Source organism: Anabas testudineus, chromosome 21, assembly GCF_900324465.2.
Source record: "Anabas testudineus chromosome 21, fAnaTes1.2, whole genome shotgun sequence".
Lineage (NCBI taxonomy): Eukaryota > Metazoa > Chordata > Actinopteri > Anabantiformes > Anabantidae > Anabas > Anabas testudineus.
Window position 1 is genome coordinate 1,032,799 of NC_046629.1, and position 18,514 is coordinate 1,051,312.

At 44.6% G+C, this 18,514-nt stretch overlaps 1 protein-coding gene across 1 annotated transcript in view; it reads right to left on the reverse strand.

The window, feature by feature from the left end:
* enox1 (ecto-NOX disulfide-thiol exchanger 1) overlaps window positions 1-18,514 on the reverse strand; it is a 48,214-nt gene that overhangs the window by 22,987 nt on the left and 6,713 nt on the right. The window contains exons 3-4 of the mRNA XM_026376987.1: window positions 8,126-8,158; window positions 16-136 (exon numbers count right to left, since the gene is read on the reverse strand). Of these exons, the coding sequence (XP_026232772.1) occupies window positions 16-25 (10 nt within the window). The 5' untranslated portion in view covers window positions 26-136; window positions 8,126-8,158. The remainder of the gene's footprint in view (window positions 1-15; window positions 137-8,125; window positions 8,159-18,514) is intronic.

Genomic DNA, 18,514 nt, shown 5'->3' on the forward strand with positions numbered 1-18,514 from the left:
TATGTAGGTATGTACCGCTGGCCATAGCAGGTGGTCTCTCCTCTCGTCTGTCTGCAGTCCTCTCATCAGATCCTTCCTCTGGGTGATGGAGGGGTGGACGGAGGAACAGATGGGCTCATACAATCTCACAGGCGGACTGTGGAAGAAAAGAAAAATGGAAAGTTAAGATTTAATATGACAGAGAAGTCAGAAAAAACATTCCTGAGAGTGGTGATGATTCATCGAGGAGAGCTGACGCAAAACCAGAGAAATCGTTGGATGATTAAGAAGCAAAGACATGATCCCAGCTGACTGTCCAACAGGGAGAGCTGCTTACACACACACACACACACGGTTTGATTCATCTGCACTAACAACTTTTCAGCAGCAGTTTTTAATCTTTGCAAACACACCAAACTCTGCACACACACACACACACACACACGAAGCCTTCGTGTGTTAGTGGGCTGGCATCTCGCTCATTACCAGTTTCCCGCCCCTGTGCAGAGCCGAGCTGTCAAAGCCACATGGAAAACATCAGAGGAACAAACTGACAGCGCTCAGCAGGCCTCAGCTCTGTCTGACAGGCCACAATCCAGCTGCACCCATAATTATTAGCAGAGGTCACACAGAGAAACAGCACAGTGGGTGTGGGGCTGAGACTGGGATTGTTGGTGCAGTCTGAACTGTCCATCAACACGTGTTGATCACTGGTGAAAAAAGAAGAGGTGTGGTCGGGGTTCCATCAGACTAACTATGACAGTCTTGGATATCTTTCCACAGTGCCATACTGTAGTGCTGAGTGCTTGGTATGCCGGACACGTCCCCCTCTCTGTCAGCCAACTCTGCTCTGCAGTAATCACCATTATTCACATCTGACACCAGGAAACCAACTGAGCCCCACAACACATCCAGACTTAATTGAGACACAATCATATCAGTGACTGTTCATTAATGGCTACACACCTCGTCGTGTAGTTCAGGGACTCTTCCAGTCAGATAAACGTGTTCTACGCTAAAATGATGAATCTTCACGTGAAGAGTGGACAGAGGTCGGTCGGTAAACATGTAGCCAGTCACACAAGTGGATAGAATAATTATTACAATCAGACCACAGGATCCTAAACCTAAAACCAGGTCTCGACGCTCCAACAGCCCTTTGTAGAAGAAAAACCAGATCAAATATCCTCACTGTCAAGGCTTCTACTAGTTTTAACAAGTCCTCACAGAGACAGATCAACACGAGGACGCACACACAGATCCTGCAGGCAGAATTAGGTCCCCGATGATACGGAGGGGGATTGTGGATGAAGTGAAGGCTTATGACAAGATGAGGAGGCTGCTTCATCGCTTCACACTGCAGCAGCATTCAAGAGTTTATTTTAAGAAAGATTTATCTTGCTCGTGTTTCAGCACTTTGGCTGAAATCTCTCTACAACTGTCAGATGGAGCAACAGAAACACTGTCTCAGACTTCGTTGTTGTGCGAACATAGTATTCACAAGAAAACATTTTTAAAAAGATGTTAGTTATGAAATGACGGACTGAGGCAGAAATCATCTGGATTTTATTATTTCTTCATCATGACACACCCCAACCCAACATAGATTCTGTGGGTTCACTTACTTTTTCCACAGCACTTTGAATGTTTATTGGATGGGTTTAATAAAGACATGGAACATCATCGCTGCATTGCCTTGTTTGTTTCATGCAGAAAAGCAGATCACTCCTCTTCATTCATACAAGTAAAGCCTTTATATTCTGTACTCTGATACTTTAGCTCATTCATTCTACAGATATACAGGATGGTCTAATTAATTAAACATCTTTCTAGTCTTGGTAACATTTAAACAAATTATTTGTTGTTTCCAGTGACAGTTTGGGTCTTTGTAGAACAAGCGTTTCACATCAATCCATGATGACGAATGAGATTTAATAAATTCAGCCTTTGTTTGAGAAATGAGGTTTTCTGAGTTTCCTGCTACGAGTATGATGCAGACTCCTGTTCAAGCCATCAGAGAAGAAGAGAAAGCAAGTTGATTCAGAGCTTATGTAAAGTGCTGCTAACGTCTCAGCACATCAGATTTCCACTATCACACACACTTTATCCAGGGAAGATCATATGTTTAATGGGCCACAGCACAGCACTAACCTGAAATCCAAACACACCGACACCTCGAGCGATGTAGCGTCTGTAGTCTGATCACTTGTTTGTCTCCTTCACATCTTGAAGTTTGTGTTTCCAGGTGCTGTGTGTTTGTGGATGTAATGTACCATCACAGACCTGAACACTCCCTCACACTGCTGCTGCTGCTTTTCCTCACCTCTCACCATTTCCCAGCTTCAGTCTCAGAGACTCCTACTGTCAGATAGTAGCCTCTAAGAATGAACGCCCATCATCTTATCTTAATTTTAATTTGTGGTGGTGACATCAGCAACATTACACCAACCTCACTGTTACTGTTCTCCAGATAGTGACTGTTGAACTCTGTGAGCATTTCTGCTCACTTTCACACCATGAAATATTCACCGCTGAATGCATGTCCTGTTTATTATTCATGAGCTCACTTGACATCTCTGAATCATTCACACACTGTCACGTTTCTATCTGCATACTGAGGAATGCCCAGTCAGACACAAACACACAGAGAGATAAGAAACAAACATGCCAATACTGTCCACACCGATCACACCGCTCTGATGATCAGCATCACTTCAGGTCCTGTGATAGTTTCACTTATAGTACATATTATATGCACATTTTTATAAAGTCACCTTTTATTAATTATACTGAGCATTAACATAAGATAAGATCAAATGCTCCTAAAGGGAGATTTGTATTATAATGTAGAGTCTTCTAAAGTATCCCCTTTAAAAACCAGAAGGGCCTACATCTGTCAGTAACTCAGTAACTGTAACACTGAGACCATCAGCTAAGTCTCAGGTACAGTGGAAAATGGTTAAATGAAAATATAGATAATGTTTTAATCCAATTTAATTTATTTAGGTTAAAGTACTGCAGTTGTATTGACAGGTATCAACACAGTTAAACGCCTCTTCTCCAGCCATAACCTATCTGACCTGACAATAAGGAAGTATTTAAGTATTTTGCAGTTTCCTCTGGACGCCATGGTACACTCAACAAGCCAAGCGTTATTCCTCCTGATCTGAGATCAGATCTAAACTGAATTGTTAGACAATTTTACCTGAGAGTCAACCCTACTTTGTCATCCAACCACCCTCGGTTATCCTCCCGGGTCAAGTGGGCAGCTTCTCAGAAACTGGTGTTTTGTTGAGGTGGGACCACAACCTCCGAGAGAGGCTCCATCTTTATGATCATCCACACACACACAACGCAATCATACCCAGTCTTGATAATAAAAAACAGTCAGTCCTCTTCTACCTCATGTTCAGAAGCGAGCCATAGTTGCAGACTAAGGTACAAATTTAAAATAAACCACCTAAAGTCTTCTGCTTCCTCGTGTTAGTAACTAGTATCCACTCCAACTTTACCCTCCACCAAACCAACCAGCAGAGTTATTACCTGATTTTAGCAACTAGGTCAAACACCATGCTAGCAGTATGCCATGATATTTAAACATTTCCATCTTAATAACGTGTGCTACCTCATCATGCCAAACATAGTCCACCAACATGATTCATCATTCAAAATTCAAGATTCAAAAAACTTTATTAATCCCAGAGGGAAATTGTTTTGCTTCGTTACAGTTGTTCTCAACACAGAAAGAAAGAAAGGGAACCACAACCAGGAAAGATCCACATCAACAAAAATACACAATAACATCAATACAGGAAACTCATAGAATACGTCAGATGGATGAAAACAGGTCAATAATAATGGGGTGGAATGACGGCAGACAAGAAATTGTCAGTTCCCCCACCCCTTACAGAGGGGGGAGGAATTGTAAAGTTTGATGGTTTCAGGTAGAAAGGATCTCCTGTTGTTCTTTGGCTGAACGTGCTCCTCTGTCCAACAACACACTGTGCAGTGGGTGGGAGGGATTGTCTCTCAGCCACAACATGTAGAGGGTCCAGCTCCACCCCCAGAACAGAACCAGCCCTCCTAATCAGTTTGTTTAGTCTGTTAGTGTCTCCACCTTCATGTTGCTGCCCCAGCAGACCACAGCATAAAAGATGACACTGGAACCACAGACTCATAGAACATCCTCAGCATGGTGCTGCAGACGTTGAAGGACCTGAGTCTCCTCAGGAAGTACATCTGGCTCTGAGCCTTTTTGTACAGAGCTGCCGAGTTCTTAGTCCAGTCCAGTTTGTTGTCCAAGTACACTCCCAGGTATTTGTACTCGGACACGACCTCCACCTCTTCCCCCTGTATAGAGAGAGGGATGACAGGACTCTGAGTTGTACCTGAAGTCCATCACCAGCTCCTTTGTTTTATTAATGTTGAGTTGCAGATGGTTGAGTCCACACCAGTCCACAAAACTGTCCACCACTCCACGGTACTCCGTGACATCTCCACCCCTAATACATCCTACAACTGCAGAGTCATCAGAGAACTTCTGCAGATGGCAGGACTTGAGTTGTACCTGAAGTCTGAGGTGTACAGGGTGAAGAGGAATGGAGACAGAACTGTCCCCTGTGGAGCACCTGTGCTACAGACCACAGTGTCAGACACACAGTTCTGCAGGTGGACGTACTGTGGCCGGTTGGTGAGGTAGTCCATGATCCAGCAAAACCTAGTTGAGCTACACCTGGACACAAAGGAAAAGGCAGTAAAATAGGAAATACTGAACAAGACTGTCTGATTGTCCATACTGATCACAAGTTTGACACAATTCTGTATCCACTTGTTTTGGAGGTCTCTACCCTCTGCTGATTAAACAGTGACACTGCAGCTACCAAGACAAAGGGGGGTTTCTAGACTAAGGGATCATTTAAGCAGCTATGGGTTTTGCTAGGACTCTTTATAGTGGGACACATGTTCCTGATCATCTGTCTTTAAAAAGGAGTCATAAGTCAAAGTAAAAACCCAAGAATCCTCTGCTTGTTTTAGACACACACCGTTCCAGTTCTTTAAAATGTGTTCTGGCACGTTCCACAAATTCCATCTGTAATAAAAATGGTGACTGTCCCTCCTCAGAGCTCCACTGATCAAGGATTACAGGCTAGCTCGCTGTCAGATTCACATTCCTGTTGGACACCACGATTTCAAAATAGCTGGAATAATTCGACTTCACATCACGACTCCAACTTTAATGAGTCCACAGACGCCAAGTTTGATGACTGAAGGGTTCAAGTGTTACTGCATCACGTCACCCACGCTGCCAAGCTCTGTACTCACAGCACCACATCAACACCAGCCTAAAAATACAGTTCATGGAGGCAGCTGCATCAGTTACAGGCTCGAGTAGTTTAAGAACAGAAATATGATGGAGAACAAACACAAATCACAGAAACTAATTACAAGAGCAGTGAAGGGCTGAAGTGCATCACATTAAGACATTCTCCCAGGGAACATGTAGGTAATGTTTAAACATGCATGAAGGACCTTACTGATTATATTGGCCTGAAGATTTTTTTAAATTTGTCTTTAAAATACATGTATGGATTATGTGTGTTCATTTTCTCTGTAGGGGAAATGGACCAAATGTTGGTGCTAAACAAAAGTGTTCAGGTTCCTTCTCTGATAACCATATACTGTATAACTGTAGTGAATTACAAGACCTGCCACTGTTACACCACTTTGAATCAGTTCACACAGTATCAGCCACAGAGTTCTGTGTGTGCAGGACTTTTAATTATTCATTATGAATATGTATGATACACTGTACTGTATATAGCAGCATCCTCACGAGGCCTGCTCCGTATCTATGGAAACACTCATGAAACCGGTTTAGCTGCGTGTCATCATCCAGCAGTCTGTGATACAACTACTGCAGTTTATTCATAATCAAGAATTATGTAAAGTGTTTATCACCTGCTTCTACTACCACCACTGAAGCACCTGTGCCCCTTTATCTGGTAACATATTACCACTATTCATTCATATTACTCTATTACATTTACTTTTAAACCAATCTACTTTTCTTCTCACAGAACATAACCTTCTGTCATCATATGAAACAAAGGGTTATATAATAAACTAAAGTTGTTTTATTTCTATGTCTTCATTCTTTTTTTGCTCCACTTACAGGTTTCAAAAGCAAATGGCCAAATCAAAACCAACCATATCACAGTAAACAGTAATTAAACTGTTCACCAAGTCTAATAAACTGGATTCAAGTTGTTCAGCCCACATAAATATTAACAGTAGTATAAATGCTGTGTAGATTTAATTGATAAAGTTCGTGGAGGCCATAAATCGCTCGTTAAAGAGAGATCGGTGTATTTGATCATATACGGAAAGAAATACATGCACCCAACAAAAGACCCCAGAGATGCAAACAAATGTTCTTACGTTGTTGTTGTAAAGCAGTGATCACATACTCGTGGCCTTTATGGCCTACGATGGACAGTACAGCCCCGACCTTTCTGACGGCATGTCAGGAGGTGCAGGCGGCCCGCAGACAACAAGCCGTTGTTTAGCTCACCACTTTGTGTCAGTGTAATCCAGGTTTGTAATACACGCACCTATATTTGACAGCAGACACGGATGTAGAATCCAGGCAGGTACACTATTAATAATAATTATATATGAAAAAAAATGTAGTTCACGTTAGCTGTGTACTGACATACGGCCCTTTTTTAAATTGCCCATTGTGCGTTAGCTGCGGTTTACTTCACTCCAACCGTCCTGTTCCTCCACCCTGCTCTCTCCTCCACCCTGCTCTCTGCTCTCTCCTCCACCCTGCACTCTGCTCTCTCCTCCACCCTGCTCTCTCCTCCCTCCTCCACCCTGCTCTCTCCTCCACTGGTGTTTTTCTTACTTCTGTTTTTCTGCCTCTCTCCTTCTTCTCTCTGTTCCCACCGTCCTCGCCACCAGTCACAGTGATAAAGTGGCCAGTGAGTAGCCGTCTCTGCCCGTAATCACCGCGCTAACTCATGGCAGTGCTGCGGCGCCAGCTACACGCCATCCATCACCGCCTCCGCTGCTGCAGGAAACAGATTTATCAAGATGTAAATTCTGGGCCCTGCTGCAGCCACACTGTCTCCTCAGAGAGAAGGAAGGAGAGGAGAGGAGAGAAGGAGATGAGGAAGGACAGCAGGAGAACAAAGAGTTCAGAGGATGGATGGAGAACAGGAGGAGATGAGGAAGCGGGGATGGAGAGGAAGAGGAGGAGAAAAAAGAAAAGTAGAGGGAGGAGAAAGCTCAGTGTATGATGATAATGGTGCTGTTAATCCATCCTAATCCAGCCTTATTACTTTCCCTCAGCCTGCAGTGAACACACACAGACTGAACTCTCACATGCGCTCGTCTGTTTCCTCATTTTTACATTTACCTCCTGTTTTCTTCAGTCAGGTAACATTTGTGGGTTTTTGTATTGTGAGAGTTTTACAGCTTTAGTGTTTCTCAAAACCACCAAATCATGAGTTACAACACTTCAAGGTTTCATTACTGTATGAAAACTCAACTCGTCATACATCTGATAAAAAGGTGACGTCTGTGACATCAGCAGATCAACATCTAAATCAGACCACTGTGCAGTCCCACCTGGACCAGACTGACGTGAACCCTGACAGCGATCACCCAGAACAGGTCGTCAAGCTGCAGTGTGATACAGGTGTGATTTGATAGAGTCATGAGCAGATTTCAAACAGTAATCGTGTTGATTTAAGTCGTAGAAATGCTCAGGCTGTGAGTCACCAACCCACTGCTGTGTGTTTTAAATGATGAAACAATAACCCGGTACCTGTTCCAGCAGGTCTGTTCTTCACAGTGTAAAGAAAAACACACGAGTAGAGTGGATGTGCGACTGTAACCAGGTCTAGGTTTAGCTTTACTTTCCAAAAAGGTCTGTGCTTGGGCTGCAGTACTGACTGAAGGTTCAGGATCTGTCAGGTGGAGCAGAGCTGTAGTTTGTATTTGAAATAATCTGGATGGACGACGGACTGTGACGCCCATGTCTGCAGAGGAGGACGTTCAGTCTGTACATGCAACAAGATTTAACGCAGAAGACGAGCACGTTCACAGAGACAGAGTCAATGTAAGAGAGAGAGAGACTTACTTTTCCAGAGCTGCAGCTGACGTCTGATGGTCCCTGAGGAGACAAAGAAAAAGAGTTAATCAGTCCTGATGAGTCCTGATCCAGATCTGTTCAGGTTTCAGCCATGACATCATCTCCACCCTCCCAGTGCCCCGAAGCCACATGAGTGTGTGGAGGCTGATGGAGGAGGGTCGCTCATAAAACTGATTAAAACACACACACACACACACACACACACACACACCCTCTGTAAAGGGTGAACAACAGAAACGCAGAAGGAAACAAAAGCAGTAAAACACAAAGAGCTGCAGACAAACATCTGTCCGCTTCACCTCAGTGACATCACTGAGAATCAGCCAATCAGAGGCAGCGGTGAGTCACAACCAAAAAGTACAAATAGAGAAAAGTAGAAAACCTGCTGAATCCTGCAGAGTCTAGTGAAACGTGAGGATCAACACACTCAGTGGTTAATGAATCCTACTAATGCTAGAGCAAATACAAGTACTCGAGTAAAAGTACCACAAATGAAATGTGATTCTGACATCATCAGATCAGCTCTGATTGGTTGGTGTTGTTCTGACACCAGCAGGTCGCTCGCTGAGACATCTGCAGCCAGAGAACAGCAACAGTTCAGACTGCTTCATCCTCCGATTCCGACCTTTCACCTTCACTCACACATTTCAACCCCATCAGAACAATCGGATTCAGTTTCTTTCTGCTGTAAATACAGCATCACGGACCGAAAGACTCATCTGTGTTTAATGTTCAGCCAAGTGAACGGTGCCGTGTGTCGGTGCCAGAGCTGCCCATATGGCAACGAGAGTGCCAGGCCAGACCGGAATAAACCGGTCCAGCTCCCAGCAGATCCACTCTGCACACACTGACAGTACGGTACACTCAATACACGTTCCTATGGAGGACAAAAAGACCTCGATCAGCAGCACCAGGCTGAATAAGGTCTCACTGAGTCCGGGAGGATTCAGCTGTGAGTATTTGTGGAAACTTGGTGATGGGGACATACGACGGGGACACTTGTCCTGGTGAGGACAGTCAGACGAGGAACAGGAATAATTCTGGTTCTAGCTCCACCATCGTACATTTGAATGTTTCTAATTTGGTTTAGAGACACACATCTGCAGAAACTCCAGCACACACTGAAGTGTTTGTGTTTTCCAGTTTGATTTCAGTGTGTGAGAAAGTGGCACCGTTTAGCAGAACTACTGAAGTCACCTGAACAGCAGGCGAGCTGCTGACTTTCCCTCCATCTATTTCTTTCTTGTGGAAACTCTGCTCTTGTTTCTGTCTTTCCTCCTCTACACTCCACAGGCTGATTTGTTATGCAAATGTCTGCATAAATCTGCACATCACTTAGCTCTGTGCTGCACAGTCTGATGCCCGAGAGACAGAAAATGACTTCACACCAGTTTCATGATCTTCTGAGGCCACGACTGTAACAGAAACTAAACGGTGACTTCATGCTGCAAACACTTTGTCTCTGTAGATCTAACGTCTGTAGACTTCAAACCAGATTTAACATCAGCATTTACAGCATTAACAATAAGCCTCCAGCAAACCAAAGGAAATAAATGAACTATAGAGCTGCTTCAGGTGAGTGTCACTCAGCTCTGACTCATTCTACAGTTTGAAATCGCAGGTCGTGTCTGTTTCACTTGGTAGCAGGTTCCACAACACAACAAACCATCATCACCTACAGACCCTCAAAGAACACACCCAGTCAGATACCACAAAATAAGGGTGGACGTTCTTTTCCAGTGAGAAATGAATTTAGCTCCAAACAACAAGTTCGAACAGGTCCAGTTCTCTTTTTGTGTCAGGTGTTAACAGAACTGAGTTTATGTTCCAACACCAGGAGAATTTCTGACATTCATGTATAATGTGGAACTGGTAAACCAGTTAAATCCAGCTGGTTCATGATCCCACATTTTCATAAGTACTGGGTTTGAAGTGCAGCAGACCTGTGAGCTTCCTTCAGAAACATTAGAAACAACACATAATGAAATGTGAAGTTTGTTCACGTTGGCACAGATGTTTCAGCAGGAGAGAAGTCTTCAGCTTTTCAAAATAAAGCTCCGTGTTTGCAGACAAGCCTCCATTCATCACACAGCTGCTATCGTCTCTCAAACACAAACACTCTAATTGTCCTTTTTTGTGCGTCTCCTCTTTACGACCCTCTGCTTAAGTGTTGATCAATCACTGGCGTGGGGAGCAGCAGGGTGAGCGGGGGGAGGGGAGGGGAGGTCTGGGCGGCGCCGGCTGGGGCGATGTACCCACATCCCACCTATTGGCACCATCCGTGTTCCAGCAAGCCCTCGTATAAATCACCACTAATGACACCGGGACGAGGAAAACAGAGGCAAGGCAGAAGAGAGATTCTGCTCCGAGCTGCTCAGGAGGTTTTTTCCTTTTCTCAGAATTTTCCAGAGGACTGAACGTAAACCAGCAGCAGTCCAGAGTCCCGGGTCCTCAACGTTCTGTGGACGCTGTCGTGTCTGGATTACCTTAGCTCTGCTGTTCTGTTTGCACTGTAGATTACAAAGATACTTTTCAGATTCTGGTTCTATAAATAAAGTTTTTCCACTGTTGGTTCATAATGAATCCAGGTCTTTTGATGGAAGTGGATCCAGAACAGAACTGGTTTTCCACACACATCCCTGGTGTTCTTTCCCTGCTCCTGGACTGAGAAGCTGAAGCTGCAGATTAATGCTGTGGAGAGAATGCGTTCACAGCTCATTTCAGACAGAGGCGTCCATTTAAGTCCAGAGTAGCAGCGGAAAATAGCTCGGATCAGGATTTTCCTGGAGAACAATGAGGACAGGCAGAGTGTGAGATTTGATGTGATGTGTACAGAGAGGCTGGTTTGCTCGGTAAGTGGCAATCCACACAGCCTGCTGCTCTCGCTCTACCTCCAACTCAGCGACCAGCTGATTGGTTGAGATTATACTGAACTGTGGCTGAAACCGCAGTTTAAGAAGGTTTCTCCATGACTGAGCAGGTAAAGTATCAACGCACCAGGAGTCCGACTGTGGCTGCACACTCACCTACAGAGACCACAGTGTCAGTCCAAGTGTCCCTGTACAGACCACTGAACCTCCACATCCCAGTCACTCTAAACATCACAAGCAAATGAATGTAGAGTGTGAGAATTACTTTTTCCAGAGTGGATGGTCTAAAGAAATCCAAACTCGAGCCTTCAGTGTTACACAGTTGAACATCAGCACAAACTGCAGCCTCCACAACGATCACAGCTGAAACGGTGTGAACAAGAACTGAAGGAGGATTTATTACAGCACTGACTGTTTCAGCTTGGTGTACCTAATAAACTGACCACCACAGAGATGAACGTGGAAGTTCTTCGCTCTTCAAACTGTGTGAACAGGAAATCATAAAGCACAGTGCTATATGAAACCTGTCTGGCCCATTTAAAATGCTGCCTGCAGGACTGGCCTTGCTCTGCAGCAGGTACAGAAAGAGCCAGAGAGACACTCTGATACTCGATATACATCCTGACACGTCTCCTATTTATACACTGCTGCAACTATTTATACATCACCTGAACAAGCAGGACTCAGCATCAGACACGAAGACACGAGCACAAACTGAGTTATTTTCTCCTGAAGCTCTGTGTGTGCTGCAGCTCAGTGTCACTTTCATGGAGCTTCTCAGCAGGCGGGAGGATCAACCCGTTTCTGGAGCTAATGATGGGCGGAGGGGAGACAAGCTGATGTTGGTTTTTTTGGAAACGCTCAGTCTGAGGCAACAAACGACGACAGACGGTCACGTTTCTGCAGCATCACGTTAATAAACCTTTAAATGATCGTCAGCTCCACAGGAACATGTGAAGGAGGAATGGGGTTTAGAAATGAGGATGATCGATCTGGATGTCAGTTTTCAACCAAGACAGATTCAGAACCCGAACAGTTGGAAGATTCACACTTTCAATTGAACATTCAGACGTGGATGTTCAATGTGATTTACATCAGGACTCATAGAAGGCCACTTCAGAATAGTCCAGTGATTTGGTCTTTGCCATTCTTGGTGTCTGTAGCTGTGTGTTGTTTCATTATCCTGTTGGACTATGACCTGTGACAAAGACCAAGCTTTCTGACACTGGGCAGCACATTTTGCTAAAGAATGCTTTGACAGTCTTGAGATTTCATTGAACCTTGCACCGATTTAAGAAACCCTGTGCCAGATGGAGCCAAGCAGCCCCAGAACATAACCGAGCCTCCTCCATGTTTCACAGTAGGAACAGTGTACTTTTCCTTTTGCTTCATTTGTGCGTCTGAACATAGAGCTGATGTGACTTCTCAAAAAGTTCCAGTTTAGTGTCATCTGTCATGTGACACTAGATGTTTGAATTTGTTTCTTCCTCCTGAACTTACAGGGACTAAATCAGATTAAGACAAACTAAGGTTTTCCCCGTATTATTTAGTTCTACACAATTTATTCTACATTTTCAGTACTACATCAGTGTTTTTACATGTTTTCTATGGTTTGTCTTATAGATTTGTTTTTGCCGTCTGTGACACTTGACAGTAAAATGTGTCTGTTCTCATGATGGACATCAAACACCGTTTGCAGTTTACTGTGGATGCAGCACTGATTCTAGTATGCGTTTCTGTATTTACACGTTAACATCTGTCAAAGCCAAACTCACATTTCACCACATATCACGTATCAGCTGTGCAGGACGCCTGTTTCTTATGAGTCTGCTCATAAATCATGAGTCAAATTAGAGCATGTCAGTGGTGGAGAATAGGTTTCTGCTGCTGACTGTAATCATGCTAAATTACAGCACACTCCGCCTGCGCACACACACATGCATTAATCATAAGGAGAGAGAAATATCACCTTTAGAGTCTCCACTCAAATTGAATTGTGAAATAAGCCATCGTGCGCCCATTACTCTGCACAGCTGATTATTGCTGTGTGCTCCAATAGAAATATCCCGAATGAGAACAAAGAGATTTCACAGCAGCTCCACCACCTCCACCCCCACACACTCACACACAGACAGCATGGAAGCATCCAAAGGCAGGATTCCCACAGGACGTGCACAGAGACTCCCTCCAATAAAGAGGATTATAGATTTTGCTCTGTGCACCCAAGTGTTTCCAATGAAATAACAGCCTCCTCCTGCACAAGTCATTAAAATTTAAACCAACCGCCTTTCAGCCGAATATCACTGTCCTGCTCTGCATGCATTAGAGAGAGAGAGAGTGTGTGTGTGTGTACACAAATGTCTGCATTGCAAGGGTGTGAGAAAATTAGAGAGGGAGATAAGAGGAAGTGTGAGGGAAAATGTGTTTTATCCTCTGTGGCCCTGCAGGCGCGCACACACACGTATGAGAACAGAGACGATGCTAAAATAGGAGGAGGAGGAAGCAGTGAGATGAATGTTAAATCTACATTTCTCTTCGAGCCGATGGTGCAGACAGGAAATATTGACGCTGAGGCAGCAGCTCGACAGGAGCAGACGAAGCTGCAGATTCTTTCACACATCACTTGATTATTTTTCTCATTTAATAAAAGGAGGTTTGTCTATAAACTGTCAGTGGTTTACACACAATGAGGCCACTCAGACGTTTTGTTCTGTTCCAGCAACAAAGTCACAGATCAACTGTGTCTCTTGAATAATTGTTGCAGCGTCAAAGTCTAAAAACACTTGGTGATGTTTGAATCGTCAAATCTGAGCTCAGTCTTAAAATAATAAAATAAAATTATGTTTCTATACAACCAAACTTATCACAAATATGTCTCTGTGGGAAACGATACAGAATAATAGAATACAGTTCACATAACAGAATGTTGATGAGTTTACATTTAGTCATTTATCAGATGCTGTGGGCGGCGGTCTTATGATACAATCTAGTCGCTATGTGTCAAAGATTAATCTGTGCACAGACCAAGCAATTTACAACATACAGTTTTCTGCCTAAATATCTGAGCTTGCAGTTTATCGTCCAGTTTTGTAGTTATATACAGAGTTATTAAAGTTAATACAGAAAATGTAACGCACCCACACAAATCACTCAACTGATCCAAACAGTCACTGCGCAGGTTGGAAAACCACTCCACTAAATGGAACCAGGACTTCATCTGGGATCATTGAAACAGACTGAAAGCGTGTTAGAGCAGAAACCTAAGGATCAAGACATGTTGGTAAATCTGCAGGTGACAAAGTGAGTCAGCTGGGGGTTTGAAGAATCAGTGGAGCTGGTCAACATCTGTTCATCAGTGGTGCACAGAGCAAAAAGGAAACTGCTGCTCTCCAGAAAACATCACTGTGTCCTGAACTTTGTCTCTTTTTCTGCAGGCTGAGCAGTAAAACAGCAGCTCTGAGAGGAGACTCTCAGATTGAGGCTGCAGCTCAGTAACAGTGTAAGAGACAGAAACGAGCAGCTGTCTGAGGCTGTGATGGAACATGAGCCGTCTGTCTGCTGTGGAACTCAAGTCAAGTTTCTTTTCACTTCATGTAGAAAACGTAGTGTTGGGCCGTCGCTGCTGGTGATCTCAGCTCTGTGGCCTCTGCTTCCTCCAGAGGAGATTTAATAACTGCAGAAAACCCAGTGAACCCACCGACAGCAAGCGTCACTGCGTCATTAACACTCGGAGTGGCTAAAAACGGATCCATGCTGCTGTGAGAGCCCTGAGAAACGCCTCAGTAAGATGAAGTGGTAAAAATACACTTTCACTGTCCGTGAAGTTTCTCTACAATCCCTGAAAACTGAGTCGAGCCGTGTTCTTCATCCTGTCGATAAACCGTGTTCACACTCGAGCTCCAGCCGTTCATCCCAGTTTAATGACATCAGCTGAACTCGCTCATGTTTCAACCCTCCTGTTACCAGCTTCTTTGGGAACATTCTTCTGGACTTGAGTACTTTTAATAAGACTTTAATTGTCTTGAGTGGCCTGGAAAGTATTTGATTTCTGCTTGACTTCGTGGCTGTGTCCTTGGATCCACACCCAACATCCTGGAAACTTGCTGCAGGTCTGAAAATGACTCACAGCAGCTGAAACGATCCGTGTTCTCAGTTTTTACCGAAACGTTTGTCAAAGCTCCAAATATGAACTTTACATCAAGTTAACGGTTGGAGGCCTCAGCTCCTGGACTGAGCTTTTAAAATGAACGCAGTGGACGGAGTTCACTTCCTTATAAACTTCAACCCACAGGTTTCTAACAGTCGTCAATATCCTGGCAGAAAAACAGCTGCATCGTGCTGCATCATGCGTTATTAAATGTGAAACGAGTTCACACCTTTACTGACCTCTCAGACCCTCATGCAGTTTCCTGAAGACGATGAATCTCCTGAACTAAGACGTGGTCGAGTTTGAGAAGCAGAAAACTAGACCTGATCTTCTGCAGCAGAGAGAAGTTCTGGAATAAGGAACTGGAATAAGGAGCAGTCTGTTAATCAGATCGTCCACATTAGGACAGAGACTGTGCTGCTGTTTGTTCTTGTCCAGAGAAAATATGAAGTCATCTGAGTTAAATGTTGGTGCTTTTATTGTGAAGTGTTTGATCTTATCCTCCTGACACTGGTTGTTTATTGTGCTGCATCATCCAACACAGCAGCTCGCTGTATTTGCTCAGAACAGAATAAAGAACCTCAGAGAAATGACATCAGTCTGTGTCTGATCTGGGATCAGTGCACGGGCCGTTTTCTGCTGCAGGTGATATAATGAAGCCAAACACACATGGACTGATGCACAGACTCTAATCACAGAGACAGTGTTTCACCTCAGTACTTTAACTTTGAATGCAAATATTCAGTGTGACACAAAGTGTCTGGACAGAAACCGTCGGGTTCTGTGTGAGAGGAGACCTGTGCTGTTTAATCCACAGAGTGTGTGAAGGACGATCGATCGGGTTAATTAGGAGACTCGGTGAGGTCACACACGCACACATTCGCCTGTTGCTAGGCAACCTGATAGCTAAAAGACTGCGCGCACGCACACGCACGCGCACGCACACGCACACGCACACACACACACACACACACCTAAAAGTCCTTTGCAGTTTTTGTTGCGACGTGTTTCTGGATCAACTGAGACCAAGAAGAAGAGAGTCTGAACACAAACCAACGGTTTTATTCTTGTCGTCCTGTTAAATCCGATGTTCAGTTGAAAAATTAAGTTCGATCAGTAAAATGACACAAAGAAGTTTAGTGTTTCTGTTTGCTACAAAACATCAGCTAACTTTTAGAAGGGGGGTGAGAAACCTACAGTAATATCATCTTCACTGTTTTTACAATTTGCAAGGTCACAAAACAAAAACTATTGGCTGGTCACAGCTCAGACAGGCGACAGCGCTGTATGTGCAGTACATGCTGTGTTTTAATGGTACTAATACTTGATACTAAGCCAGTGTAGCTGCCTCTAAATGACCAAGAAACGAAAGAACAAACAGCATCAGGAGATAAAATCCAGACACCAGCCTCACGGTCTGTCGCTACAAATGAATCATCGTCACTCACATGATCTGTTCTGCTTTAAAAAGATGAGGCACAGTCTGAACCCTGGACCAGCAGAGGTACCGGCACAGAAACCTGCTGAGCAGAATCGTTCTGCTTCTGACAAGAAAACCAACCGACAGAGTTACAGCAGGAAACTCAGGATGCTCTTTAAAGTGGTTCCGTCAAACCACGTTTGAAGACTTTGGACTGGAACATTAGAGTCCAGAGTCTGCCTCAGTCACACAGATCCTGTTAAACCACCAACAAAACATCCAGACTTTAAAGTCCTGCAGTCCTACCCAGCTCATACAGACAGGATCAGACAGTACAGTAGGATGATGGTGTGAGGGGGTTTTGAGGCCTTCGGGTCAGACACACTGTCGTCAGACCATTTCCTGGGAAACACTGTGACCCTGAACAGAAGTGGTTCCGAAAATGGAAACCACATTCTGCTGAGTAAGAGAAACCTCAGCCATGCAGGAGACTCTGGTTTCACAGTTCAGATTTTCCTCTATTCTGAATGGGGAAGGGAGGGGGAGAAAAAACCACAGGACTATAAGCACTTTTCAAATCATGAAGCTAAAGAGATGCAGTACAGATGAGGAGCCCCTTAATATTCCCATCATCCAAACCCCAACGAACACACGGACTGAGGGAGCAGGAACCGGCCTTCAGAGTGCAGCACACAGCTACTTCCTGAAGCCACAGTCAACCAGTGTCAGCTCCACTCATACGTAGAAATGATCCAGCCCCAGTGTGCTGTACATGTAGCATGAAAGGAGAGCGCTGCCGCTGCACTTACTCATGCTCTACATCCCACAGACAGACGGCTGAAACACCACGTGGCCTGTTTAACCTTTGTGTTCTCTCCCTCCACCGCCTGCAGCTCTTTTCCTCCTCACATCTAAAGGTTGACAGATGAGCTCTGACGTCTCAATAACACGACCAAGACTTCCTGTGCTGCACGGCACAGTCATCTCAACAGAAACATGTATATTTAATGTGTGAGCACCGAGTCACAAACAGGCTGCTACATACATAATCAGGTCTCAGGGTTTTAGCCCATCCAGACCACCCCAGCCCCCGATCCACATCTCTGAGCTGGTTTCACTGTGGTAACGCTGCTCGGTCATTTTCAGGGCGGATGAGGAGGCACAGCTCAGCCAGCTTTATCCTCACTTCACTTTCCATCTGCAGTAGAGCCAGAGTTACAGAATGTGGAGGAAAGAAAACGGAGGCGTCAGACACACGTTAGAGTCCGACATGTAAAGCTGAGCCAACAGAACCATCAGGTTCAGCTTCATAAATATTTAACTGGAGGAAAACTGTAGTTTGATGTGTGATTGTAGATTAGTGTTTTCAGATTCAGTCTGGAGGGAGAGTTCAAACTGAGGAGTGTGTGTTTATGGTTCAGTATAGAACTAATCTGAGCAGGAAGGGGCATGGAGTGCGACCATCTCGACTTCAGAGCCTGCATGTCAGACGGACTCGGCTGCACCACACAAGAAAGCATCACTCAGAAAACCATTGCTCCGCAGGCCAATTACTGGAAAGCTGGGACAGAGCTGCATTGTGGGAGATGTAGTGCAGTGTGAGATGTGGCTGCAGGAGACAGGAGGCTGTCCAGCAGCATGCATCAGTGAATTCATCAGAGTGGAAGACGCTCTCTGCAGCCATTAGTGTCAAACACTGCACTCTGCAGTCCCCGCAGGTCTCAGAGTCCAACCGTAAAACACCTCAATGTGGAAGTGCTTCCTTCCTGTTCCCGCTGAACCTTTCCACACTGTTGATGCTGAAGTGCTCAGAGAGGCTCAGGGAGGTGCAGCGGGCGGCCTCCAACTTCTGGTCTGACTCTTGTTGAATCACATTGAAGCTGATGATGTTCAGTTTGGGAACAAAGCTGCTTCAGAGAGGATGTGTTTACACAAGAAAA